The sequence below is a fragment of the Carassius carassius genome, chromosome 30 (assembly GCF_963082965.1).
Source record: "Carassius carassius chromosome 30, fCarCar2.1, whole genome shotgun sequence".
Taxonomy (NCBI): Eukaryota; Metazoa; Chordata; class Actinopteri; order Cypriniformes; family Cyprinidae; genus Carassius; species Carassius carassius.
In genome coordinates this window covers 2,483,318-2,507,433 of record NC_081784.1, presented here as the reverse complement: position 1 = coordinate 2,507,433, position 24,116 = coordinate 2,483,318, and the positions used below count along the sequence as shown (strand labels likewise).

The window sequence follows — 24,116 nt, the reverse complement described above, 5'->3', positions numbered from 1 at the left end:
GAAAATGTATACATTTAGTATTTTTGAAGTTTGGTTTACATTAGGAATATATGTTCATTTTTGATTTTTATGTCCATTTTCTACATGTTGCTAAATTATTTTAAAAAATGTTGGAACGATAAACCAACAAATATATGCAGTAGAATAATTATGTATTTTAGTTATGTAATTATTACAGTAAATAAATGTGATCAGGTGTGCAATTTCTACTTAAATACTGATAATTAAATAAAATTATATCGGAAATGTTTTATCTTTGCCTTATCCACATTTTGTGTACTTTTCATGTTTATTTGTATGCCCTCGGTTGTATTTTCTAAAGGCACATTGTGTTCATAATGCTTTTTAGTTTGGTGCGCAAGGCTGTTGATTTCTCAACATATAATAACAGAATATCCAAAAGTTACAGGCAAAATTAAGATCCTTTATTTTGTGTTTATTCATTTGTGATTATCTAACATTTTGATGGTTGGTGCAAGGCTGGGCGCCGCTGAATGCTGGGAGGTCCTACGTAGACCCAAATCATCAGTTTCGGGGTTAAGCTGTTCTTGAGCTCGGTGAATAAGGAAACCCTTTTTCCACTGGAAACAGAACGCTGCTGCCTTTGCTGCTTCCGAGTTTGGCTCAGGCTGTTTCAAACCCTATAGAATCAGAAACAGCCATTTAAAATTGAAACACTGAAGTTAAAAAAATATATACAAAAAAATATAGAAATTTTTACTGATTGCCTGGTGCATAATGGTCCGCATAATCCTTACCCTGATGCAGGCAGTCTCTGCAGCTCGTACTCCTTGGATAACTGACTGGAGTAGATTCTGTGCATTCTTCACCAGGATCTCATCTGATGATTTGCACCCAGGAGTAACTGCATTAACACTGTAGAGACACCATGCACCCCTTGGGTCACATGAGATTTTTGCATGTTTAATTTACAGGACATGTTGTTTGAACATGATTGAATGTGTCAGGGATTTAAGGAAGAAAGTAACTTTTAGATGCTACAAGAGAGACAATCAGAATTGTTGCGAGTCAGGGAGATGTACTGTTGATCGTCTCTCACCTTGAGATGATGGTAAGTTGGTTGGAAATGGTAAGGATCTGCTCTGCAATGACAAAAAGCTCCTCAGTACAATGCTTGTCCAGACAGTGGTCTGCTATGACACGCACAAACTGGGTGATCGACTGGCCACTTGAGACCAGATCTTTCGCAGATGTTACAAAAGCATCTTTGGTCTACAGGTGAAACAAGCAAGTGTCAGTATGGGAACAAACTTTATACAGTATAAAACTTGAAAAGCTTCTGACCTGGATTGGCCCTTTCTTCTTTAGGTACTGGGCCATGTGATAGAGTTTATCTGCCATTTCCTTTGTCACCTTGACAATCTGATTACCCTGATCATCCCACTTCTCAGTTTCCCGTTTCAGAAAGAGAGAAGTGTAAGAGAGGGTCGTATCTACCAGGTTAAACACAGGACCTCTTGGGCTCCTCTTGGATGTTTCTTCCTGAGGTAGATAAATAGTTTATAATGTTGTCCATTCTTCAACTTTAACATGTTTCATCAAAAAATTTTTTTTTACCTTATTTGGCTCCTGATTGGACACATCTTGGACACTTGGTTTGCTCTTAGTAGGACCTTGATTATTTGTAGACAGAGGATGTAGTGTTGCTTTTTTTGTGAAACCTGGTGTCTGGGACATGACAAATGTACTAGACTCTTTGCCCTGCAAGCTACACTTGATCTGTTCCTTTGTGACTGCAAGAATTCCATCTACTTTACAGATTTCTTCCACAAGGTAATGTGCCTTTGCTGACCAGCACTGTGACTGGATATCAAGGGTGAGAGTGTCTCCAAGAGTTTGTGTCTCTGCTATTAGTCTGGCTCTACTCACAATGTCTGACATTTGAAATGTCAAGTGGTCGTTAATGAATCTTAGATTGGACCTTTCCTTTGGGTCTCTAATGAAATTGAAACAGTCCTGAATGGACTCCGTGGCGATTTTAACATTCTTCATAAGCAGTTCGGCAGCACTTTCAAACTGTACCAGACTACCTTCAGTTTCCATGTCTCTATCTTTTGTTTGGACAGAGCATGCCAAAGCAATAGTGTTTTGAATGGCCGTCACATAATCTTGGTTAACTTTGCTCAGAAGACAAGAGAGTGCTTTCATTTTGATCTGAAGCTGTCTCTGAAGCAGCTCTGACTTTGCCAGCATCAGGACACTTGAGAGGGACACTGTACCAACTTCTTCAGCAGCCTGTAGGTAGGAGTCTGTAAGTGTCTTCACGTCATCTTGTAGTTCTCCTAGCAGTTTAACTTTATAGCTATCTCGACAGTTCAGAGAAGACAGTCTTGCAGCTTCTTGTATACGAAGTGAGTTCTCAGATATTACTGACAACCATTTTTTGGGTGTCATTTGATGTTTGACTGTGTGCCCCTTACCATCAGTTGTTGCTGTTCCCACAATCTTATCCAATGAGTTCAACACTACTTGGACAGACATGGCCCAAAGCATGCAGAGACCATCAAGTTCATCATTTTGAGTTGGTCTTGAACCCGCTATATCTGTTAGATTCTTGGTGTTGGTTTGGGCTTTTTGGAGCTTGCTCTGCAAAGACATTATACTCTCATGACACTCTCCCATCACCTTTATATCCGAAGATGTCACAAGTTGCACAGCATCTGCACATAAACACATGACCTCCGTAAGTTCCTGTGTGATGGTCTCCAACAGATTGGGTACATAGTTTTGGAACATGGAGTAAACAGCATGGTACCACATCCCTGCCACTGGCAGCAATATCTTACGGGCATTTTTGATGAGGTCAGAGAATTCGGTACTGTGTTTATAAATGCTATCTGCACTCATAGCTGAACTCATGGCTGTTTCCTGTGCTGTCTGGACAAGCAAGGGTGTCAAGGACACAAGTTTGGACCGCAGATTTTCCACTTCCTTACTATCAGCTGTGTCTATGACACTGGTGGCTTCTCTTGTAGCTTGGGCATAGCAGTTTGAGAGTCCTAGTACTCCAGTACAAGCCATGTTAAGAGCCTCTACATCTTTACCTTTGGTCATGCAGACAACTTCACACAAGAGAGGCAACAAATCAATATTATGGCGCTGTATGACAGCTTTAGATTCCACGACAGGTGCAATCCATGCTTCTTCAGGGTTTGGCACAGCATACTCCATTATTGTTTGAACAGTCGGATTCTCTAAACCAGCTTTGACCTGACATGGAATTTCCTCACTAGTTGAACTTTGCACTGCAGACTCAGATTCTGTTTTATCGGAATGATCTTCAGTTGATCTTTCATGCTCTGAAATGGGCATTGCACATGGTACAGTACCGGCAGACTGGCGAGCTCCCTCCCGCAGTGGGCTGAGCAGATGTGGATGCTGCAAACCATCAAGTCCTTCACGTAGAATATCAAAGTGTTTTAAGGCTGTTGAAACACTTTTAGAGAGTAATGAGAAAGTCTCATTGCTAAGACTGGTATAAGAATAGATGTCAGTGACATAACTTGTCACCTCAGCAGCGGATCCTTCCGCTTGCTTTATCAGAACCAGAAGTCCGTTACGGTAGATTGGATTGTCACTCTTACTGACATGCCTTCTCACAACCTGGATTACCAAGCTCATGTGTCTAATGAGCAAGCTTGCCTGTTTTGTGAGAATGTGTGCTTCTTCATCATAATGTGCATCAACAAACTCAATCCAGTTGCTCTGCATCTCCTTAAGAGCAAGACAGACAAAGTCATTCACGTTTATAATGCTACTACATGCATGTAAGAGCTGCTCCATCTCCTCTGACCATCTCTGTTGCATCTCTTTTAGTTTTTCCAGAGGTTCACTTGAATGCAACTCGTCTTCCTCTAAATTTTGCATAAGTACACAAATTGCTTGTTTCAGCCTCATGATGCATCCCCTTGAGTTCTCTACATTCTCAAGACTCTTTTCATCACACGCTAAAGCTGAGATGAAGCCAGCCACTTCTGATATCTTGTCAGCATGAGCCATGAAGGATTCAGATTGAACCTGTAGTGTTTCCAGATGCAACTTATCTTCATCTTGCTCATCCTGGAAGATGCTGCTCATGGTGTACACCAACTGTTCCAGGGGAGTTGAAGTAGTGACAAATATGTCCATTACTTGCAACTGGGTGGCCTTGACCAAAGCATCGTCAAGTTTGTGGATTTGCTGCAAAAGAGCAGCACATGTGTTTGCAAGCCATTGATAATCACAGCATTTCATTTGTTGTGACATCTCTGACCAGAGCTGAAGGACCTGCTTGGAGTGTGCAGCAACTTCAAACTGAATATTCCTATGAGAAGTTTTTGCTACTGCCATGCTGTGGAACACTAGGTCACGAAGCATAACATCAAAACCACCATCTTTAACAGATGCAGGATCAGAAAGCAGTCTTAATAATTTGTTTCGTATTATGGTGTAATATCCACATGAAGTACTGGCAGCTGGTTCACAGTTGCTCTTGAGTGTGGTAATGATGTCAATTACAGTTGAGTCCACCTGGTTTAAGATGTATTGCTTTGAACTCTGTGCCTCCTCGCTGTTTGGATGTTTGATGGTCGTGTACATGGCAGTGTGCAGCATGGAAACACATTTCTTCAGGGTTTCTAGAGAAGCCCTCAAATGCTCCTGTTGTTTGTTGTCACGCAGATCCTGAATTCTTTCCACCACCAAGTTGTGAAGAAGCGGCATTGCCTTTGAGTATACTTGAAATGCTTTCAATAAGGATGATATGTCTGCTGCAGCTCCTACTTGAGAAAGACACTGTAAGAGCCAATCAGCAGCTGCAGCAATCTTCCTTATGGTCGCATCATCTTCCACTAGAAGGATCTGTAGAGACCAAAACAAATGGAATCCATCATTTTTGAGGCATTTCAATCACAGAGGCTGGTGGTAAATATTGTTCTAGAAAACAGAAGATTTAATTTTCTAGCAAGTTAGTTCAGGTTTAGAGTTAGGGGTAGGGTTGCACTATGACTCTAAATAAACTAGGAACTGAATTTTTCAGGTCTTTACACCGAATGAAGATTGTCATAGCAGCCACAAGGGGGGCGCTCGAGAGCACCTTTCTGAACGTTAAAACAACGAATGGGAAAACCTGCATGCGACATGCATGCGATGGCTATTCCGCAAGAATGAAAGTGCACATGAAGTGGAACAAAGCCCAACACTGCACAGTTTACAATTCTACCTAATCAAACACACCTGAATAAACTCATCAGCTCATTAACAGAGACTCCAAGACCTGAAATCGATGGGTCAGATAAGGGAGACATCCTAAATGTGTATTGTTGGGGTGCCTCTAGGACTGGTACCACTTTTCCACCAGGGCTGCTGCAAGAGCTGGAGCCCAATTGGGAACCAGACTGAGCTTTTCCACTCAAAGAAATCCTGGGCCAGTTTACAGACCGCAGTTTGAAAGGCGCCATTTTTAAAAGCCGTATTAGTTCAGGTAAACTAACTGCATTAACAACAGTAATCAAAAATGTCAGTTCAGCAGTGGTTGGATGAAGAGACCAACGCTCTCCTCTTGTAGAGGTAATGAGGGTTTTCAGTCATATTTTGGTGACATGGAGGGTTCTGCTCCCAGCCAGTGGAAAGGTGAGCCAGTTCTGAATGAGTGTCACTCTTGGTCGAGCATCGGCTCCAGCCCCAGCCCCAGTGGAAAAGCATTAAGGGATATCCAACCCGGCTTCTGGAGAGCTACTGTCCTGCAGACTTCAGTTCCAATCCTGCTCAAACATATCTACCTGTAATTATGAGATAACCCTAAAAAACTTCATTAGCTTCAGGAAGCCTATGTTTGATAGGGGTTGGAACAGAAATCTGTCCAGGAGCAGGGTTGGAGACCTCTGCTCTAAAAACAAGGTTGGGAAACACTTTTCTGGACATAACCGTGAAGGTCAAGTAGGCCAAAATCAGTTCCTGGAGAGCCACAGTCCTGGAGAGTTTAGCTTCAACATTAATTAAATGGACCTGAACCCCCTCCAGAATTTTTTTAAAACTTCAGGTATGTAGTTTACGTTGGAACTAAACTCTGCAGGACTGTGGCTGAGGACTCCCTAATTTCTTCATGCAATTATTTTTCTTTACAAATAAAACATGTATTACCTTGACCACACATAACAGCACATTTTGAGTGGCTTCAATGAGCTCTTCTCTGTGCTCTATGATCTCTGGTTGTATGCTGAGCTTTTGGGTGGCCAGGAGCACGTGCTGACCAGAAACAGTCAGGGATTCCACGAGTGGCTCCATCTCCATCTTCAGAATATCATCATCAGTATCCTCCACTATCCTAAAAGCATGGATATGAAGTGTAATGTGAATGTCCACCTTCTGTGTACCCAGTAACACATTTAGTATAAACCACAATGCAATACCAAGCTTTTGTTTTTTTGTTTTTTTTGTACATGTACCATAGTCACACCATGTTTTTGAACATGTACCATAGTATTACCACCTAATTCCCCCACTTTAACATTGTGCTGCCTGGGTACTTTTTCTTTAAGCAACAAAGCAATTTTTCCAACTATATATACAATGATGTATTTGTTTTCATGAGGCAAAGAAACTTTCATGATAGCATTTATTTTACTAAATATAATTTTTGTGCTTCACTTTATATCCTGTCAGGAAAACACATGCAACTGACCTTGTTGCTACAGCTGCCATGTTTTTGGATGCTTTGGCCACCGCTTTAGCTGCAGCTTCCAGCTGGATGAATTCATCCAGTTCTGTCTCGCTCCCGCACAGAAGAGTGAGGTGACACAGGTGAGAGGACAGAGGGGCCACCACCTGCTCTATTGAGCTTGTTTTTATCAAGCCGTCCTCCAGTATAGATGTCATGTTCTTTTACTGTAACAGAATAGATGTCAATATATTTGAATGCATTCTAACTGGAAAACAAAAACCAAGGTTTCATTTTTAAACAGTTGTCAGGTCAAACAATTTTTCATACTGACATTTATGGAGTAAGATTAAAATGTTTGATATAAGCAGCTAGGTGAAGATCTTCTTTACTAATTGATATATTAAGATAAACACTTACTTGGTGGTGTAGTAGCTCCATGCAAGTGTTCTGGCTATCACACAGTAGCAGCTAATGAATAATTTAGTGCATTTACTATGGGACAGCACTGTGTGTTTGGCTCTCAGATGTCCCATGGTTACCATGGTAAGTAATTAACCATATAAACTGTAAACATACATTTCAATTTCATATATATATATATATATATATATATATTATATATATATATATATATATATACACGGTATACACACACACACACACACACACACATAGTGGGTATAGAAAAGAATCTTTAGAATCTACCTCTTTAAAATAATCGTATTTTGTTTCTTTGCAGCCTGAAATGAAGAGTGAATAAGTTTTGATTTATCCAGCTGTATTTATTTGCATCTTGCAACATCCAAGTGAAAGATAAAACACCAACATGTCAGAAAAAAAAGTAATTATAAAAAAAAAAAAAAAAAAATTCTACGAGTTGAAACAATTGTTTCTCTGCAGCAGGAACTGGAGCACTTTTAAGGTTAGTAAAAAATACTGTCAAATTCTTGAAAATCTGTTGCCCTCTGCCAGAAAGTCAATGGGAAGAAGGTTTACCTTCCGACATGACAGTGACTGAAAGATCACAGAAAAACTGTGCACACAGTGGCTGAAGGAGAAAAAGGTGAATGTCCCTGCATTACTGCAATTAGTACTGCAGTCCACATGTGCTCACCATCAATTGTAACTGAACTCGAGCAGTTTTGCAAAGAAGAGTGGGCAAATATTGCAAAGCCAGGATCTGCAAAGTTAGACCAATCCCAACAGACTAAATGCTGTAATTAAAGCAAAAGGTAGTTCAACAAAATACTGACATTACTGAGGGGGTGATCCTTTTTCCAACACAGTGATTCTGTTTTTAAAAAACTTTTTCCCTGATATATTGGTGTTATATCTTTCGCTTGGAAAATAGAGCTGGATAAAACCAAAACTGTGAGTCTTCATTTCAGGCTGCAAAGCAACAAACTTTGATTGTTTTAAAGGGGAGTGCTAAATATATAAATCCAAAATAACCTTTTTAAATACATTTTTAATATAACTGGAAACCCCTTTTTAAATTCATACTTCTCAAGCATTTACTTATATATAGTTGTACAATGAATTTTGTACAGAATTTAAACAGTACGCTGGTATTACACTAGAGGGCATCAGTGCAACAAGAAACCGCACTGAATGAAATATTTTGGGTGGCACCGAACAAAACTGAGACGAAAGCATCTGTTTGTGATTTTTTTAATTTTAAAAAAGCAGTTTCAGTAGATAAATATATAGCTCGAGCTTGTACAACAAACATATTTCTCAATACATCTATAAAACATCAGTGACAGTAGTTTATTCTAAAATGCTTAAAATAGGTGATAATGGCAACAACACTCACAGTTAGGTTACACATTTACAAAGTCAAGTATGTGTCTCTCAAACACACCTATGCAAAAAACTGGAGTTGGGCCGGAAATGAAATGCAGATGTGGTTTTGTCATGCCAGTGGTGATTATTGATCAAATAATACAAGATAGGCCTATATTTGTTTTGGAGAATCTTCCAGAGATTATCTAATACCCAAATAAATGGTTTCTTTCACATGAGGCCTCTACAATGAGAGTAAAATGCAAAAAACAAACAACCAAGTTCATTGAATTAAGTTCTTTTTTTTCAGATGAGATATTTTAAAAGCTCTATACTGAAAACTCGATCAAACATATTTAGGTTCTGTGCCGTTTCTGCTCTATTCGAGCAGTTAAAGGCTGAATGGATGTGAAATCTGACTGTAAACAGCTCATGCTACGCTCTGAGTGAAGTCCAAAATGTTGACAAAAGTTTGTGCCCAGTGATGAGGTACTGCACATTCCCACCTATTTTTAGGCCATTACACACTTCAGGTTCTGCAGGTTCTGTGCAGTCTGAACTTCATGAAACTTATTGGATTTGTTAAAAAAGCATTTATACTTAAGTAGAGTTGTACTTCGTAACTTGGAATATGTCCCTTACATAAAGTTCCATAAAATAGCTTTTATTTTGAGATTTTAGACAACCAGAAGTCAACATATGATTTCAGCATTTCTGTGTGAAATAGGATTTAGTCAGAGAAATTTTATATATTTTGTGAAAGACTATAAAAACAAAATCTTTTCCTTCTGAATAACATGCATCTTTCAGTGGAGTCAAAATCCAGTGCAGTACAAATAATACTCTAAGCTTGTGAATTTCACTTATATTTAACTAAACAGGTTTGAGCTGAGAACTTATAAGGTTTTCTCTTTCTGTTTTAAGTACAGCTGAACTGAAATCGAATGAAAATTGGCTAGAAATACTCATCCTCAGGCCATCCAAGAGGTTGCTGTGTTTGTTTCTTAATCAGAACAGTTTTGGAGAAAAGTAGCATTGCATCACTTTGCTCTGCAGTGAATGGGTGCCGTCAGAATAAGAGTCCAAACAAAAAATCACAATAATCCAAACCATGCCAAATTGCATCAAGGCATTTTAATTTTTAATGGAGTGGTGTGGATTATGATGTTTTTATCAGCTGTTTGGAATCTCATTCTGACGGCACCCATTCACTACAGTGCATCCATTGGTGTGCAAGTGATGCAATGCTACATTTCTCCAAATCTGATGAAGAAACAAACTCATCTACATCTTGGATGGCCTGAGGGTGAGTACATTTTCAGCTAATTTTCACTATTCCTTTAACAACTTGAGCAAGCTTTGTTTGGTTTGCATCTCTTGTCATTCTCATTTATTCATGCAACATCTAATAATTCATGAGTTGTCCGAATGAAAGACACAAACTTTTGCTTTGATTCTTTGTAAGTTAAAATCTTGAGGGGATAATCCAGAGGTACAATCCATCTTCAAGGTTCATCTGAAAACTGATGTGAAGGAATAACATCAACTCTTTGGCGTGTGTCAGTCATCAGTGCTTTAAAAACAACTCTTGAAGCTCTCTTCTATACAGTATGGAATACATTTTATAAAAAATAGATTTTCGCTTTTCAACAGCGCCCTGAGGGTTGTAATTGTCTGCTAGTATTGACACGATATCCACATTCGTTCCAGGAAGTCTCTCTTTCCGTCTCTTTAGACCCACTGGCAGGAGGCCTGTCCCATTGGGATCAATGGGATTCTCTTCTGGCAGGCCACACGGTCGAACATCAGCTAGATCACCATCAACTACAAAAAAAGTGTAAAACCTCCGAAAAATCTGGAGAATATTCTGTTCTTCCACATATGGAAGGCTGGAGGGTCTGGGTTTTAGGAAAGAGCTGTGGTGAAGGTAGCAGCTTATTGGATTTTCTGAACCGAGTCCAAGCTCTCACTGGCTCTTCTGGACCCAATCCCAGCTTTCATCGCTGTCCTTCCTGTTCTTTTCGGCCTCTATGATCTCTCTGTAATGCCTCCTGAAGAATCCCATCTGCAAAACACAAAAATAATTGCTTTGTTGGCAGTGGACAGATGTACAGACGCTTACTGACAAAATTACACTCCCTTTTCCCAATCACGTGTTACCTTACTGCTACAAAATACATTACCGTTAAAAGGTTTGGGGTCAGAAATACATATTTTTAAGAATTAAATTTTTATATTTTGTAATGAATGCATTAAACTGATCAAAAGTGACAGTAAAGACATTTTTAACGATATAAGATTCTTTTAAACTTTCTATTCATGTAATAATCCTGAAAAAAGTGAGTTTCCACAAAATTTTGAAGCAGCACAACTGTTTTCAACATTGTTAAAAGCAAACCAGCATATTAGAATGATTTCTGAAGATCATGTGACACTGAAGACTGGAGGAATAATGATGAAAATTCTGCTTTGCATTACAGAAATAAAATAAATGTTAAAATACATTAAGATAGAAAACATTTACTTTAAGTTGTAATAATTTTACTGATTGATTTACCTGCTCTTAGATGCATAGGTATGAAAATATCAAGTTAATCACATTAAAATTAGTCTATAAAAAATGCAGTACGTTTTTGGTGCCTTGACCCATCACAAGTTAAGGTTTCATGAGTTTTCATGATTTTATGAAAACCCTCGTGATTGACATTCAAACTGCATTAGACATGCTTTATCATATCATATAGGTATCCAAATATATTTATGCATCCTCTAAATTTACATTACTAAATATATTAGGTATAACTGATGCCAGGAGTTATAATACCACTTCAAAAAAAAAACGAAATGTAAAGTTAAGATGGTGCTTTTTATTGTATTGAAAACACTGGCTCTTGAGTTTTAGTGTTTCCCAGAAGAGAGAGAGTCACACAGATTCAGAGCGACACAGGAGTGAGTAAATGATGTCATTTTTGGGTGAACTATCCCTTTGTGTAGTTGGAGCCAATGGAGAGGGTGGGATGGGCGACACAGATAGCACTACTGTAAAGAAGAGCGTCAGTGCAGGAAATGTGCTGTTCCTCTTCCTGTGACTCGACAGGTTTGTCTTTGTTTTAATGCGGTTTATTGATTCAGACCCCAGCTCTCTCCAGACATTTCCTGACGCTGGAGTAGCTGGACATGTGCAGCTCTTGTTGAGGAGGTTTATTTTGGCAGATTTGGGGGGGAAACTATCCCTACACCAACATTCCAGGATTTGCTCTAGTATTCCCTCTAGAAAGTAATGGAGTGGAAAAGAAAAAGAAGCCTTTAAATCTGTTCAGTGCACTTTTATGTGTACGTGTAAATTATAGTCAGCGCTGTGTTTGTTACTTTACGATCGCTCTAAAACTCTCTATTGACCCCTCAGGCTAAGAAAAACAACAGTAGTGTGTGAATGAGGGACATATGACCCTCTGAAATTCTAGTTGAGGGAATATCTTTATAAACTGACACACATCCGCTTCACTGTGCCTTTTTTTGACTGAGGGTATTAAAAGCAGCCTGATGCTAATTTAACTGTAACGGGACGCTGCACATGAGCAGGTGGTTCTGCTCTTTCAAGACGCGATGACCTGACGGGTCACATTCTCCGCTCACATTGACTTTGCAAGAGCTGAACTGCTGCTCAACAGGAACCATCTCAGTGTCTCATGATTTGGGTCTCATGTGAAAAGACAAAGTGAACGTGACAAGCAAACAACCTCATCTGGAACGTCTGTGTGTTTTGGACCAATGAGGATGAATATCTAGTAGAAAGTCTGATGTGTATTTGCATGGTTCAACATTGTCTGTGGGTCTTGGAATAATGTTTCTATCAAGCAATTCCCATTAAATACAACTCTAACTCTAAAATCAGTGAGAAATGAGAGGTTGATCATGTTGTTTAAGCTCATGATCTCAATCCTCAAGGCATTAGGAATGATCTGAAAAGTGTGTTGTGTCTTCTCAGCTGAGATCATGAATATTAATTAGATGTCATATAGCAGTTAAGTGTGTAATTACAGTTTACCAGGTTCAGTCATATGCTGAGTGCTGAGGAGAGCTTTTTTTTCATATCATATGATACTGATGTTTAAACAAATTTAAATATGTCATTTATGGGGAAGGAAATGCTTTCCACATGCATGTTAGACCTCAAGAATCAATGTAAAAACCTAAACTCCACAGAGCAGCTACATTTAATTACATCTTAATTTCCCCCTAATTCTGTTTTATTTTTACTGGATTCTGTAATACAAATGTATCATCTGAAATAAATTCATTAAACTTTTATTTTTTTCAAGAAATCATACATTTAAAAAAGTAGCAACTGAAAATATATCAATACATTTAAACTTTTTTGGTCAAATATGGTGTTTTGCGCAACTGATATTTAAATATATACAATATACACACACACACACACACACACACACACACACACACACACACACACACACACACACACACACACACACACACACACACACACACACACACACACACACACACACACACACACACACACACACACACACACACACACACACACACACACTCAAGATATCTACAAATATCTTGGTTATATGATAATCCTTAAAATAATAATTATTCTCAAAGTAACAAAAATGCTATTATTATAATAATAATTATTATTATTACTACTACTACTACTACTTTACTGATATTATACAGTGAGGAAATTATGTCAGAAATATATGAATATTTTATAGTAAAATGCACTTTTAAAAGTAATAATAATATTGTTATTATTACTTTGAAAAGTACATTTTATTACACAGCAGTAATATGTTTCTGTCATCGTTTCTATCATAAATATATATTAAAAACATACTCAAAAATTATTCTTTATTGCCCAGCCCTAGTGGTTTCTACAGTAGATGCTTCTGCTTGTTTTATAATGATTATTGACGGTGTTATAATGGTTGCTGTGTTCTTGTCAACCCTAAATCTAATCCTAACTTACTCCTAGGCTAAAACGAATGTTGTTCAAGCTCCTAAATTCAGAACGCTGCTCAAGGAACGAACAAGGATGTTGATGGAGGAACGTGTGTGTGTCTGAAGCGCTACCTTCCAGAGCAGCACCGCCAGCAGCAGGAAGAGGAGGATTCCCACGAGGAGGCTGATGGCGATGATCCATCCCACCACATAACCCCTGGGCTCCTGACTGTGAAGAGCCTCAAACACCAGCTGCAGGACGACACAGAGAGAGTGAACATACACACACCACATTCACACAAGAGATCCTCACAAAGATCAGACATTACAGACTATATGAATCACCGTGTCATTTCCTGAATTGTATCATGTCTGTGCTGAGTCTACAATATATTGGGTGTTGACTCAATCAAAAGGAAATGAGACGTCATTTTTAAAGTCAACAAATCGATCAAACGCGCGTCTGTGAAGGTTTTCGTGAATCCAGATCATCACAGAATGCCAGGAAGAGTTTATTTGTTTATAGTTGGATGACATTATATCATGTGACCCTGGAGCACAGAAGCAGTCTGAAGTCTCTGGGGTATATTTGTAGCAATAGCCAAAAACAACATTATATGGGTCACAATTATCGATTTTTCTTTTATGCCAAAAATCATTAGGATATTAAGTAAAGATCATGTTCCAAGAAGATATTTTGTACATTTCCTATGGTAAATGTATATAAAAACTTAACTTTTTATTCAAAAATATGCATTGCTAAAAATTCATTTGGACAACTTTTCAGATTCCAGATTTTCAAATAGTTGTATCTCAGCCAAATGTTGTCCTCCTAACAAACCATACATCAATTGAAAGCTTATTTATTTAGAATAAAAAACCTGGTCTAGGGTCACATTTGAGGTCTGGTTTAAAAGAATGGCTATTTTTGAATGAACTTTCTCTCTTTTAATAATTTACATACACACAGTTTTATGCACAATATGTGTTATCTGGCATATGTGCTTGCTGACCCTTAAATGTGGAAGAATTTCACCTATGAAACCATAATGTACTGCCACAAAAACAGCAAATAGTTCCCTCAATGGATCTGGATGTAAATGTTGCATGAAATGCTAGCAGAAAATCCCAGTCTGGAGCGAGATGCCGGACCAGATAAATCTCGCTTCAGCTTCTGGCCACAATTTCACTCCTTGAATATGAGGGCCAACATAATAAAATAAAATAAAAAAAACTGCCATTTGCAGCCCCCAGTCAAGTAAAATCACGAACAAAACAGAATATCTCAGTTGTGACTTTGAAACAGTAATGAGATAAAAATAAGACTTTTGACTTATTTTTGTCCTTGCTTAACAATGGAAACTAAAGTGTAAGATATAAATATTGCACTAAATATATCTCAAGCATTTGTTGAGTTGAGCTGACTAAATTAATGATACAGCAGCATATAAAGGTTTAATGCTGTCATTTCCAATTAGTTCTGGTGGCTGTGAACATGACAGAAATGATACAGTTGAAACACGCTACAAGACTGTGCGGTATTTATTCTTGTACGCTGGCAATGCAATTTGTAAATGAGAGTTGCATGTCCACCTTTTGCCCCAGGGGGCGTCGTGTGTGACTTAATAAAGGATTGCTTTGGGACCAATGCATTTCCTAAGTGCTGAGGGCAGAAGGGGGCACAGACACTTTTAACAGCCCTATTAGGAATTGGCTTCTATGCTACAAATAGGAGGCTGAAATTGGGTCAGAAGGCCAATCAGCTGAAAGCAGATGCCATGGCACCAGACACCGAAACACAGTCCCATATTCCTCCAATCAATCGGCACACCGAGGTCTGCAGTATTAGGGGTGACTGCTCTCGAGCACAGCTGTAGAGTAAAAAAAAAGCCCCCTGCTCGCACATGAACTGCAAACCTGAGCCAGATCTCAGCAGCAACTGATGACTTTCAAAGACAATAATGCTTGACTGTTGGATTGGATTATTCATCCGTTTGATCACTTACAGAAGTGTCCTCTGGAAGGCCGGTTGAGACCTCCACGGCCCTGTCGTCCAGCAGGACGTGACCTCGTGTCACAAACTGGATCACAGAGGAGCTGTCCTGCAAACACACACCGAAACCGAAAGTAAAAAAAAAAAAAATATATATATATATATATATATATATAAATATATATATATATATATATTTACTTGAAATAAAATGAATCATTAACTAAAATAAAATACCGTATAGAATATAGCTAGCTACCAAGGTAACATTTCTCATTTTATTTTAGTTAATTAATTTAATGTACTAAAACTTAAATAACAATGAATGAAAACTATATTGACTTCTAACAAAACAACAACAAAAAACTACTAAAATTTACAAAAACACACAACTAAATTACTAGAACCTAAACTAAAACAGAACAGAATAAATATTAAAACAGAAAAAATAAATATTAAAAACTATAATACTATGTCATTGATAATAAAAAAGCACTGAGACAGACACATGTACATAAATTAAACAGTGTTATTTTAGTATTATTTATATACTATTATAGTATTTATTAATATGCTATAAATTTTAGTTTTAATTTTAGTTTAGGTTTTAGTAATTTTGTTAAGTGCTTTTGTAATTTAAAAAATATTCTTATTTAGTTTATTTTTGTTTAAGCAATTTTAGTACTTTAATGTATTTCAATTTGGGCAACATTTCTATTTTGTAAGTTTTATAGCTTCAATTTCAGTTTTTAGATTTTGTTAAGGTTTATCATCTAATATTTTATTTATTTCAGCTTTATTTTAATTTTAATATATTTAACTAATAATAGCAGCATTAGATGTAAATTAGACACTGCTAATGAGTTTCCATTACTACTGAGTGGCATTTTATGACAAAATATTTGTTGCAAAATATCTTGTTAATACTGTTGTTTATCACTTTTTGATTAGGTTATATAAATAAGGCTGTTTTATGTTTGTTTGTTTGCTTTATTAGTTACATTTAGTGTTAATTCATTTGTTGAAATATGACTGACTCACACTGATGATCTTCATGGGATAAGTGCCTGATAAATTATTTATAATAAGATATATTGCTGCTTAATTAGTCTCAATGTATTTCATCAGCTTCATTTTGTCAGTAGCTTGTCATTTAGCCAGCTACTTTTTATCTAACTTAAGGTTACCAGTTTACATTTACTGCTGAAAATTTGAATACGGCTGGTAATTAATTTAGCTAATTAGTTTTAGCTATAACTAATGCTTGTTGCCTCAATTCCACAACATTAAAAGTCGTAATTACAAACTCTGAAGACTTGCATTGACATTACATTAACTTTTTAATTAATTGAAGCAACAACTCACCCTCTGTAGTATTTCAGTGTTCAGTAGCATTTGCACATCAATACTCGTGGCTTCTTCTTTAGCCTGAGAGCTCAGACTGCAGGAAATAGTTAGACACGCTCTGCCAGGCCGGTCACAGTCCTGTTGACACCGGATACCATCAAAGATTCACCCGTTCAGCACAAAAACTGATGTGAAATTAGGTTTTTCATGAGTGTTTTATGGGGCATTAAATGCTGGGGTCAACTGCTCAAATGTATATGCACTGACAAAAAGTCCTTACAAGCAACATTAAATATGTGACCCTGGAGATGAATTTCTTAGCAATGCATATTACTAATCAAAAATTAAGTTGTGATATATTTACGGTAGGAAATTTACAAATTTAACTTAATATCCTAATGATTTTTGGCATAAAATAAAAATCTATCATTTTAACCCATACAATGTTTTTTTTTGGCTATGCTACAAATGTACCCCAGTGACCTAAGATTGCTTTTGTGCTCCAGGGTCACAAATATGGCTTATTTCCAAGTGCTAAATGCATTTGGATGCCATTTCTTATCTGAACTATATGCCCCAAAAGTCCTTTGTCATACCAGAACTTTTCTGCCAGATTTGGTGAAGAAAGCAAAAATGGTGTGGAAGACGCTCTCCTTGTCCTGAGGGACTGTGCAGGGTTTGGGGTTTCTTTGCCACGTGCAGTTCCCTCGACCTTCTGATACCTGCAGACAAACAGAAAGTACGAAAATGAGCAAATCTCACAGTTCCCTCTCAGCAAAATGTATATATATTCTCTGTTTTCATTGTAATTTCTGTTAAAGTTTTAAGATTTTTTTTTGTGTGTTTTTTTAGCATGTCTATATAGTTTTTATACATATATATATATATATATATATATATATACATATATATATATATATATATATATATATATATATCCTTTTTTTTTTTAGTTTTATTTTGAGTTATTTTAGTACAATTAAATCAAAATAAACATGTTGCCTTATTTTTTGAATTGGAGAAATTATGCTAATCAGTTTCAATAACTAAAATTATTACTTATTCCATGTCAGCATTCTTTATTTTTAACAACAGCTGCTTAAGATGATAAGACGATTAACACTCACATGCAAAGAGAGGGAAATCTGATTTTCCCAGCATACTTTGATATAGACTGTATAATGGAATAAATGTTGACATTAAGTGTCGCAGTGATGTGTATGTGAACTAACAGTTATCCTTCTACAGCTGCTTTATGGCAGAATTTGCCTCAATTTTAAAGTTTGCATCATTGATTTTACTTTTTTATTGTTTAATAGTGTCGAGCTGATCTGAAACAATCTGAAGTGTAAAGTGCTTTAAAAGTGGTATAAAAATAAATAAAATAAATAAATAATAAAATAAAAATAAAAGGTGAATCGACTTTAATATTAGTTGCTTTTGTAGGTGAATTTAAATTAATATTGATTCATAATCATTTATTTTAAATGGGCTTACTCAAATATTTGAGCTGCCTTAACTTGGGTCAACTAATTTTAATTAGTTACGGTATAAGTTATTCAAATCTACTTACATTTTTAACCAACAATGCTTTTGATTATGACTCAACTTGAATTAATGACTCAATTTTTTAGCTGTAAAAATGTTTCACTAAAAACATTGAGTACATGATAGTTTTCAGAGTGCTGGATTCACAGACGTTATCATTTATCCAGTGAGCTCAGACCGGCTAAGCAATACTGATAACAAAAGGAAGTTCTTTCCCAGTGGGACTTGGGAAGCCTTTCTCTGACAGCATGTCCCATCTGGAGTGATTTAATGTCTCGATGTCCCTTCCACCCCTCTGCCCCCGGGGAACACTTCACCTCTTCCTTTAACCAGCATCCTTTCCAGGATCTAAAGGCCCCACATTGTCTTCTCTCAAGTCAAGGGAAGGATCTCTGCCTGTTTCACACAGGTTTTACGAGCCGACTTGTGTGAGACAACAGTGTGTCTGTCATTCATGGGCTAATTTCACTACAGTACCGTTTCAAAATCTAGTGACTTGCTTCCCTAGACAGTGTTTTAAGAAATATAAAACCAAGGCTCACTGAAAAAACATTTCTGCTGAATTATGTAACATTATTTCTTGAACATTTTTCAATGCTTTCATGTGAAAATGTCTGGGGAGTGGCACTAAAATAGCTAACAAGTGAAAATGAATCTGTCAATGTAAGTGTAATGCTGTACCAGGTGAGCTACTAAGCAAGTTTACTGTCATAAAAACCATAAATGGTGCTGGTAATGTGATGCAAACCTCTGAATGTATTAGTTTATAAATCATACTCTACAGTAAAAGTGTTTTGAGGTGGTACAACCATACAAAAAAAGTATTTAATGATCGATAATCTGCACCTGTATTCATTATTTGTGTAAAAAGGAATAAAAGTAGTTGGTGTTTTATTGCCACTAGTGTTCATTTCAGCTGGAGACTGCATTTAATTCTATATGTATTTGATGTTTTTTGTAGTTTTGCAAAAAATTTAGGTACATGTAGATGCGTGTTTTCCAAAATAGATTTTGTGCTGTTCAGTTCCAGACAGTAGGCATTAAAATCAGGCCAGAAAAGTACTCTACACAAGTATGTGCATGCAAACATTAGCTATATCTCATTTTGCTAACAAAGATATCAGATTAAAGACAATCTTGTTAAGTCAACATTCGTATCTACCAACCTGAATAATAAGATTTAAAAGATATGCGAAGGTAGTTCTATTGCCTCATTGAGTATAAACTGAGGCTTATTAGCAGCACAATAATGCAAGAATGCATATCAAGTAAGTTCAATGCACCTGAATATTTGCCAAGCATTCTCTTTTACATTTGAGTATTAACTTGTGTTGATTTTTGGGGAATTGCAATGCAAATCAGTGGGGGTCAATTTGATTGTGTCTTTCCAATACACATTTATGTGTTGAAACGTTGCATGCACATTCATGATCCTAAACGAGAAAATGTCACCAAATTTAAAAAAGAAATACATAGTTTAACCAGTTTTCAAATGGTTTAAATATTGGTCGAATTGACACGAACACAAAACGAGTAATTATTGAAGTATTGCTGGAAGGCAGCTCACTAGGTTTTCTAACAAAGCTGATGTCATGTAACCCTCTCTAATTTAAGACATCTCACACGCATCGAGGGACCAGCCCAAGCTGTTTCTGTAAAAACGCCCCATATGTTTTCAGTCATGTGAGGAGAGGAATTCCTCCACGTGTGCTTTTTTAATTAGGCTGAGTGTTTATTCTGTCCATGTGGGCGCCTGGGAACGTCTGCTTCTCCTTGAGTCGAGTTACCCGGCATTGCCACTCTGCTACAGGTTAGTCAGGGTGAACAGAAGCTTTCCCCAAGTGTCCCATTCCAGCCATTCGTGCAAACCAGTTAATCCTCTCGTAAGTGATTCCATATGGGACGAACAGGGTGGGATACAAACCTCCCCTGTCTCCCCATTCACAGGAAACAGGTTGATCCCTGGCCTGATCTAGCAATATGGCCAATGCAAGGGTTAAATCAACATCATATGCAGTGAATTTCTGCCCTCTGTATAAGCTTATTGTGAGGAACTATCTGCAGCAGCTCCATAAACCCCGTCTCTCACCTCTGAATTAACTATAAGCCTAGAAGAGGATGTTGACATCTCTAAACTCTGTATAAGAACAGAACATAACCAACAAGCTGCCCTCATTTCTATTGATACAATACAGATAAAGCCTAGCTCTGTAAATTTAGCTTCAAAACATGCAACAGTTGTGACATTTATAAAGTACTTTAAATAATGTGACCTTAAAATGCTTAACCTTAAGTAGAAGTAATGTTTTAAAGGTAACATAAGTAAGACAAGACTGACAATGGACTAGAGAATCATTGAATGTTTAATGCATGCTATATAGGTATAATGTGAAGCCTTACATTTTTAATAATGCACCAACCTAGCATCAATTATTCCACTTATACAATGATTATCAAGACAATGCTTCCATAAAGTATGCACTTACTCTGACAATTAACCCTCAGCAAGCCTGCGGCACCATTTCGAATGTGTCTGTTCGGAAATTATGTAGCAAAATTATATATGTAAGGAATAATTGAAGACAGGGCCATGCAATTATTGCAAACCAAAGCACCGTAAGTTTGCAATGCAGCTATGATGCAATTTGTGGTAATTGTCATTAATTCAAGCAGCTTGGTTAACAGTAAATGCCACATTAACTCATCTCTGCACACACTGTGAGATTAGATTTAAAACGTTTAAGTTTGCATTTGGCAATACAACATGTGCTAACAGTCTAATGAGAAGCGGTAATAAACCTCCTGTTCGCAACAAAACAGAAGCTGCAGTTTTCAGCCAAATTAAAGCTTGAAGTTTTAATGCTTTAAATTGAAGATTTAAAATTAAGAATTTTGAATTAAGACAGTCACAAATATGAATGTATTATATATATATATATATATATATATATATATATATATATATATATATACTGTATGTACTGAAAAAGAATATTTTTTATTATTATTACTATTATTATTATATTTATTATTTATTGTTTTTACATACAATTTTTACACAAATAATATCAGTAATATTTCTTATTTTGTTTATTTATAACAATAACAATAATAATAAATATAGTCATATTCTAATAACAAAATAAGCTCTCTAAGACTCAAAACCCAACAGTTTTGGTGTAATGCAAAAATACACACAATAATAACTACAGCCAACAGGTCAGATAAACCACTTACAACTCAAAAAAGTGTGATGAGAATAAACAGCTACATGTATGATGTGAGGGAAAACAATGCGAATGAAGTTTAGCTGAATAAACAAGCGCATGAGTGGCAGGAACTCACTTGTGTGTCAATGATATGGAACATATCTGCTCCGTTACCAGCCATGCGGTTGGGTATCCTGATGTCCACCATGGAGCCTGGAAGTCTGCTGGGCCCATTGTTTATCACCTACACAAACAACGCAAGGGAAATGGATCAGTGCTGGGATTTACGCTCAGCACAACAACTAACAGAGCAAACAGTACACTTCATATACATTCAAAGCACATTATTATACAGTTATTGAATCAAACTGAATCAACAAGAAAATTTTTTTCAGATGAATAATGATGGTTTACTGTTGTGTTTTAAGAGCTGCTTTAAAGCAGAACTGATCTCTGTTTGCATAACTGAATCATTATGTACTATTTTATAATTCAATTCAAGTTTATTTGTATAGCGCTTTTTATGATAAAAATCATTGCACAGCAACTTTACAGAAAATTACTTTTCCACAATATTTAGTAGTAGCTTATAAGTGGTGACTGTCAGTTACATAATAGTCAGCCAGACGATGAACATTATAACAGCAATTATTATATGATGCAGTCACACTTGTAGCAATATTTGTTAGTTCTGTTTGTTGATTCAAGGTTAGCATCATCTGTGGTCCTCTGAGGGTCAGCATCATCTCTTCTCAGGTGTTCTGGATAACTGTAAAGCTGCTTTGAAATTGAATTGTATAAAGTGCTATATAAATAAAGGAAACTTGACATTGAATTATTAAAAATGTATGTAACAGGCATAATGTGAAGCCTTTCAATAATGCAGCAATAAACCATTTTCAATAATATAACAATCCAGTGCCAATTATTCAGCTTATACCATGATTACTACTTGTTTACATCAAGACATCTCCCAAGTTTTTTTGTCTTTAAAACAATTCCTAAAAAAGTATTTACTTATGCCCCCAATTAGGCAACAAGCCTGTAGTACTGTAGGTTTATTATGGTATAATCAAAATAAGAAATATAAAAGAACTTAAACTTATTTTATTTCAACTAGTTGACAATGCAACAGTCCTCAATTTCATTCATTTTAACTTAAAGTGCTAAAATAACTAAAACTTAAATAAAAATGAATAAAACCTATCGTAGACACATTGAATTTTTTTTAAAATAAATAAATAAATAAAACAGAAAATACATAAAAATAAAAACAAATTCATATTATTAATAAAAACTATATAAGTATAACAATAATACTAAAACAGCACTGGTGCCAAGGTAATAAAACACTAAAATTACAGAAATGTACAACAAATTAAAATAAATAAATAAATAAATAAAACACTTTGGAAATGAATAATCACAGGCTGTGAATGAGGTCCATCATATAATTAACTATTTTACCAAGTAATTGATCCCCTGATATTGCTATTGCTCATAAACAAACAAACAAACAAATAAATAAATAAAAAAAATAATGCACCTTGTCAGGATTTAATAACCAGCTAACTGTAGAAACTTACAGATTCTGCAATAAAGTATACTAGAAATACTCTATATGCATGTATTCCAGTGTGGGATACCTGAAAGGTGAAGTTGAGCGGCTGAAAGCTGCACTCCATGTCGTCCAGCTGAACGAAGCGGGATCGCTCCACTGAGTTTCCATACACAAACGACGTAGGCGAGACCACACTGCAGAAACGGACTCACAGTTACTATGAGATGCTTCATTGTTCTGTCTCTCACTTAACGTGATTCATTTGATGGTATCTTTGTGCTGCTGTCAAAATTATTTTATTTTAGTAAAACATTGCATAAATAGCTGTTACAGGAACTAACAGGAATAGTTCGCAAAAAATGAAAAGAAAACTCTAATATGATGTACTTACCCACGTGTTAAAAACCTGTATGTACTGATTTTTCTTTTGAAGACTTAAGAAAGATACGGAACAAAGTTCAGGCTGGTCTTATGCATTCAAAGAAAGTGCATAAACCAGTCTTAAGTGTCAATTTTTCGAAATTGATTTATGCATCACAGTTGAATAAATAAGGTTTCCGTTGATACATGGTTTATTAGGATCGGACAATACTTGGCCAAGATACAAAAAACATTATGCAAACATTAATTATTAGCAATGCATATATTAATCAAAAATTAAGTTTTGATATATTTACACTGGGGAATTTACAAAACATCTTCATGGAACATGATCTTTACTTAATATCCTAATGATTTTTGGCATAAAAGAAAAATCGATAATTTTGACCCATACAAAGACTGAAGAATGCTTTTGTGCTCCAGGGTCACACATATGTATAGTGCACAGGCCATAGAGACTGTTTTTGTAGTTTGACTACATTCAATTCACAGGTTTTCAACTACATGAGAGTGAATAAATAATGATACATTTTAGGTTTGACACTCTTACCCCGTGATTGCTGTGTCCACCTCATGTACCAGCGGTATGGACAACTCCAATGTGTTATCATGAAGTGTGCTATCATGTTCTGGATTAGCACTAAGAAAATAAAG

General features: G+C 36.4%; 2 protein-coding genes across 2 annotated transcripts in view; both read right to left on the bottom strand.

Moving 5' to 3' along the window:
* Window positions 1–312: 312 nt before the first annotated feature.
* LOC132110401 (uncharacterized) lies at window positions 313–4,069 on the bottom strand. The gene is made up of 5 exons (XM_059516970.1): window positions 1,579–4,069; window positions 1,306–1,503; window positions 1,061–1,233; window positions 759–897; window positions 313–641 (listed from the first exon to the last, which is right to left on the bottom strand). The coding sequence occupies exons 1-5, from the start codon at window positions 4,018–4,020 to the stop codon at window positions 441–443; spliced, it is 3,153 nt and encodes a 1,050-aa protein (XP_059372953.1). The 5' UTR covers window positions 4,021–4,069; the 3' UTR covers window positions 313–440.
* A 5,227-nt stretch (window positions 4,070–9,296) lies between these two features.
* LOC132110398 (integrin alpha-9-like) overlaps window positions 9,297–24,116 on the bottom strand; it is an 81,708-nt gene continuing 66,888 nt past the window's right edge. The window contains exons 21-28 of the mRNA XM_059516968.1: window positions 24,013–24,102; window positions 23,167–23,275; window positions 21,657–21,764; window positions 17,360–17,485; window positions 16,782–16,901; window positions 15,430–15,525; window positions 13,556–13,675; window positions 9,297–10,511 (exon numbers count right to left, since the gene is read on the bottom strand). Coding sequence (XP_059372951.1) covers window positions 10,413–10,511; window positions 13,556–13,675; window positions 15,430–15,525; window positions 16,782–16,901; window positions 17,360–17,485; window positions 21,657–21,764; window positions 23,167–23,275; window positions 24,013–24,102 — 868 coding nt within the window. The 3' untranslated portion in view covers window positions 9,297–10,412. The remainder of the gene's footprint in view (window positions 10,512–13,555; window positions 13,676–15,429; window positions 15,526–16,781; window positions 16,902–17,359; window positions 17,486–21,656; window positions 21,765–23,166; window positions 23,276–24,012; window positions 24,103–24,116) is intronic.

Coding starts and splice junctions, on each gene's coding strand:
- LOC132110401 (XM_059516970.1), bottom strand. CDS start 4,020: ATGGCTCATGCTGACAAGATATCAGAAGTGGCTGGCTTCATCTCAGCT. Junction 1,234..1,305: donor AGAAGAAAGGGCCAATCCAG/GTCAGAAGCTTT, acceptor TTTCACCTGTAG/ACCAAAGATGCTTTTGTAAC. Junction 898..1,060: donor CAACTTACCATCATCTCAAG/GTGAGAGACGAT, acceptor ATGTGACCCAAG/GGGTGCATGGTGTCTCTACA.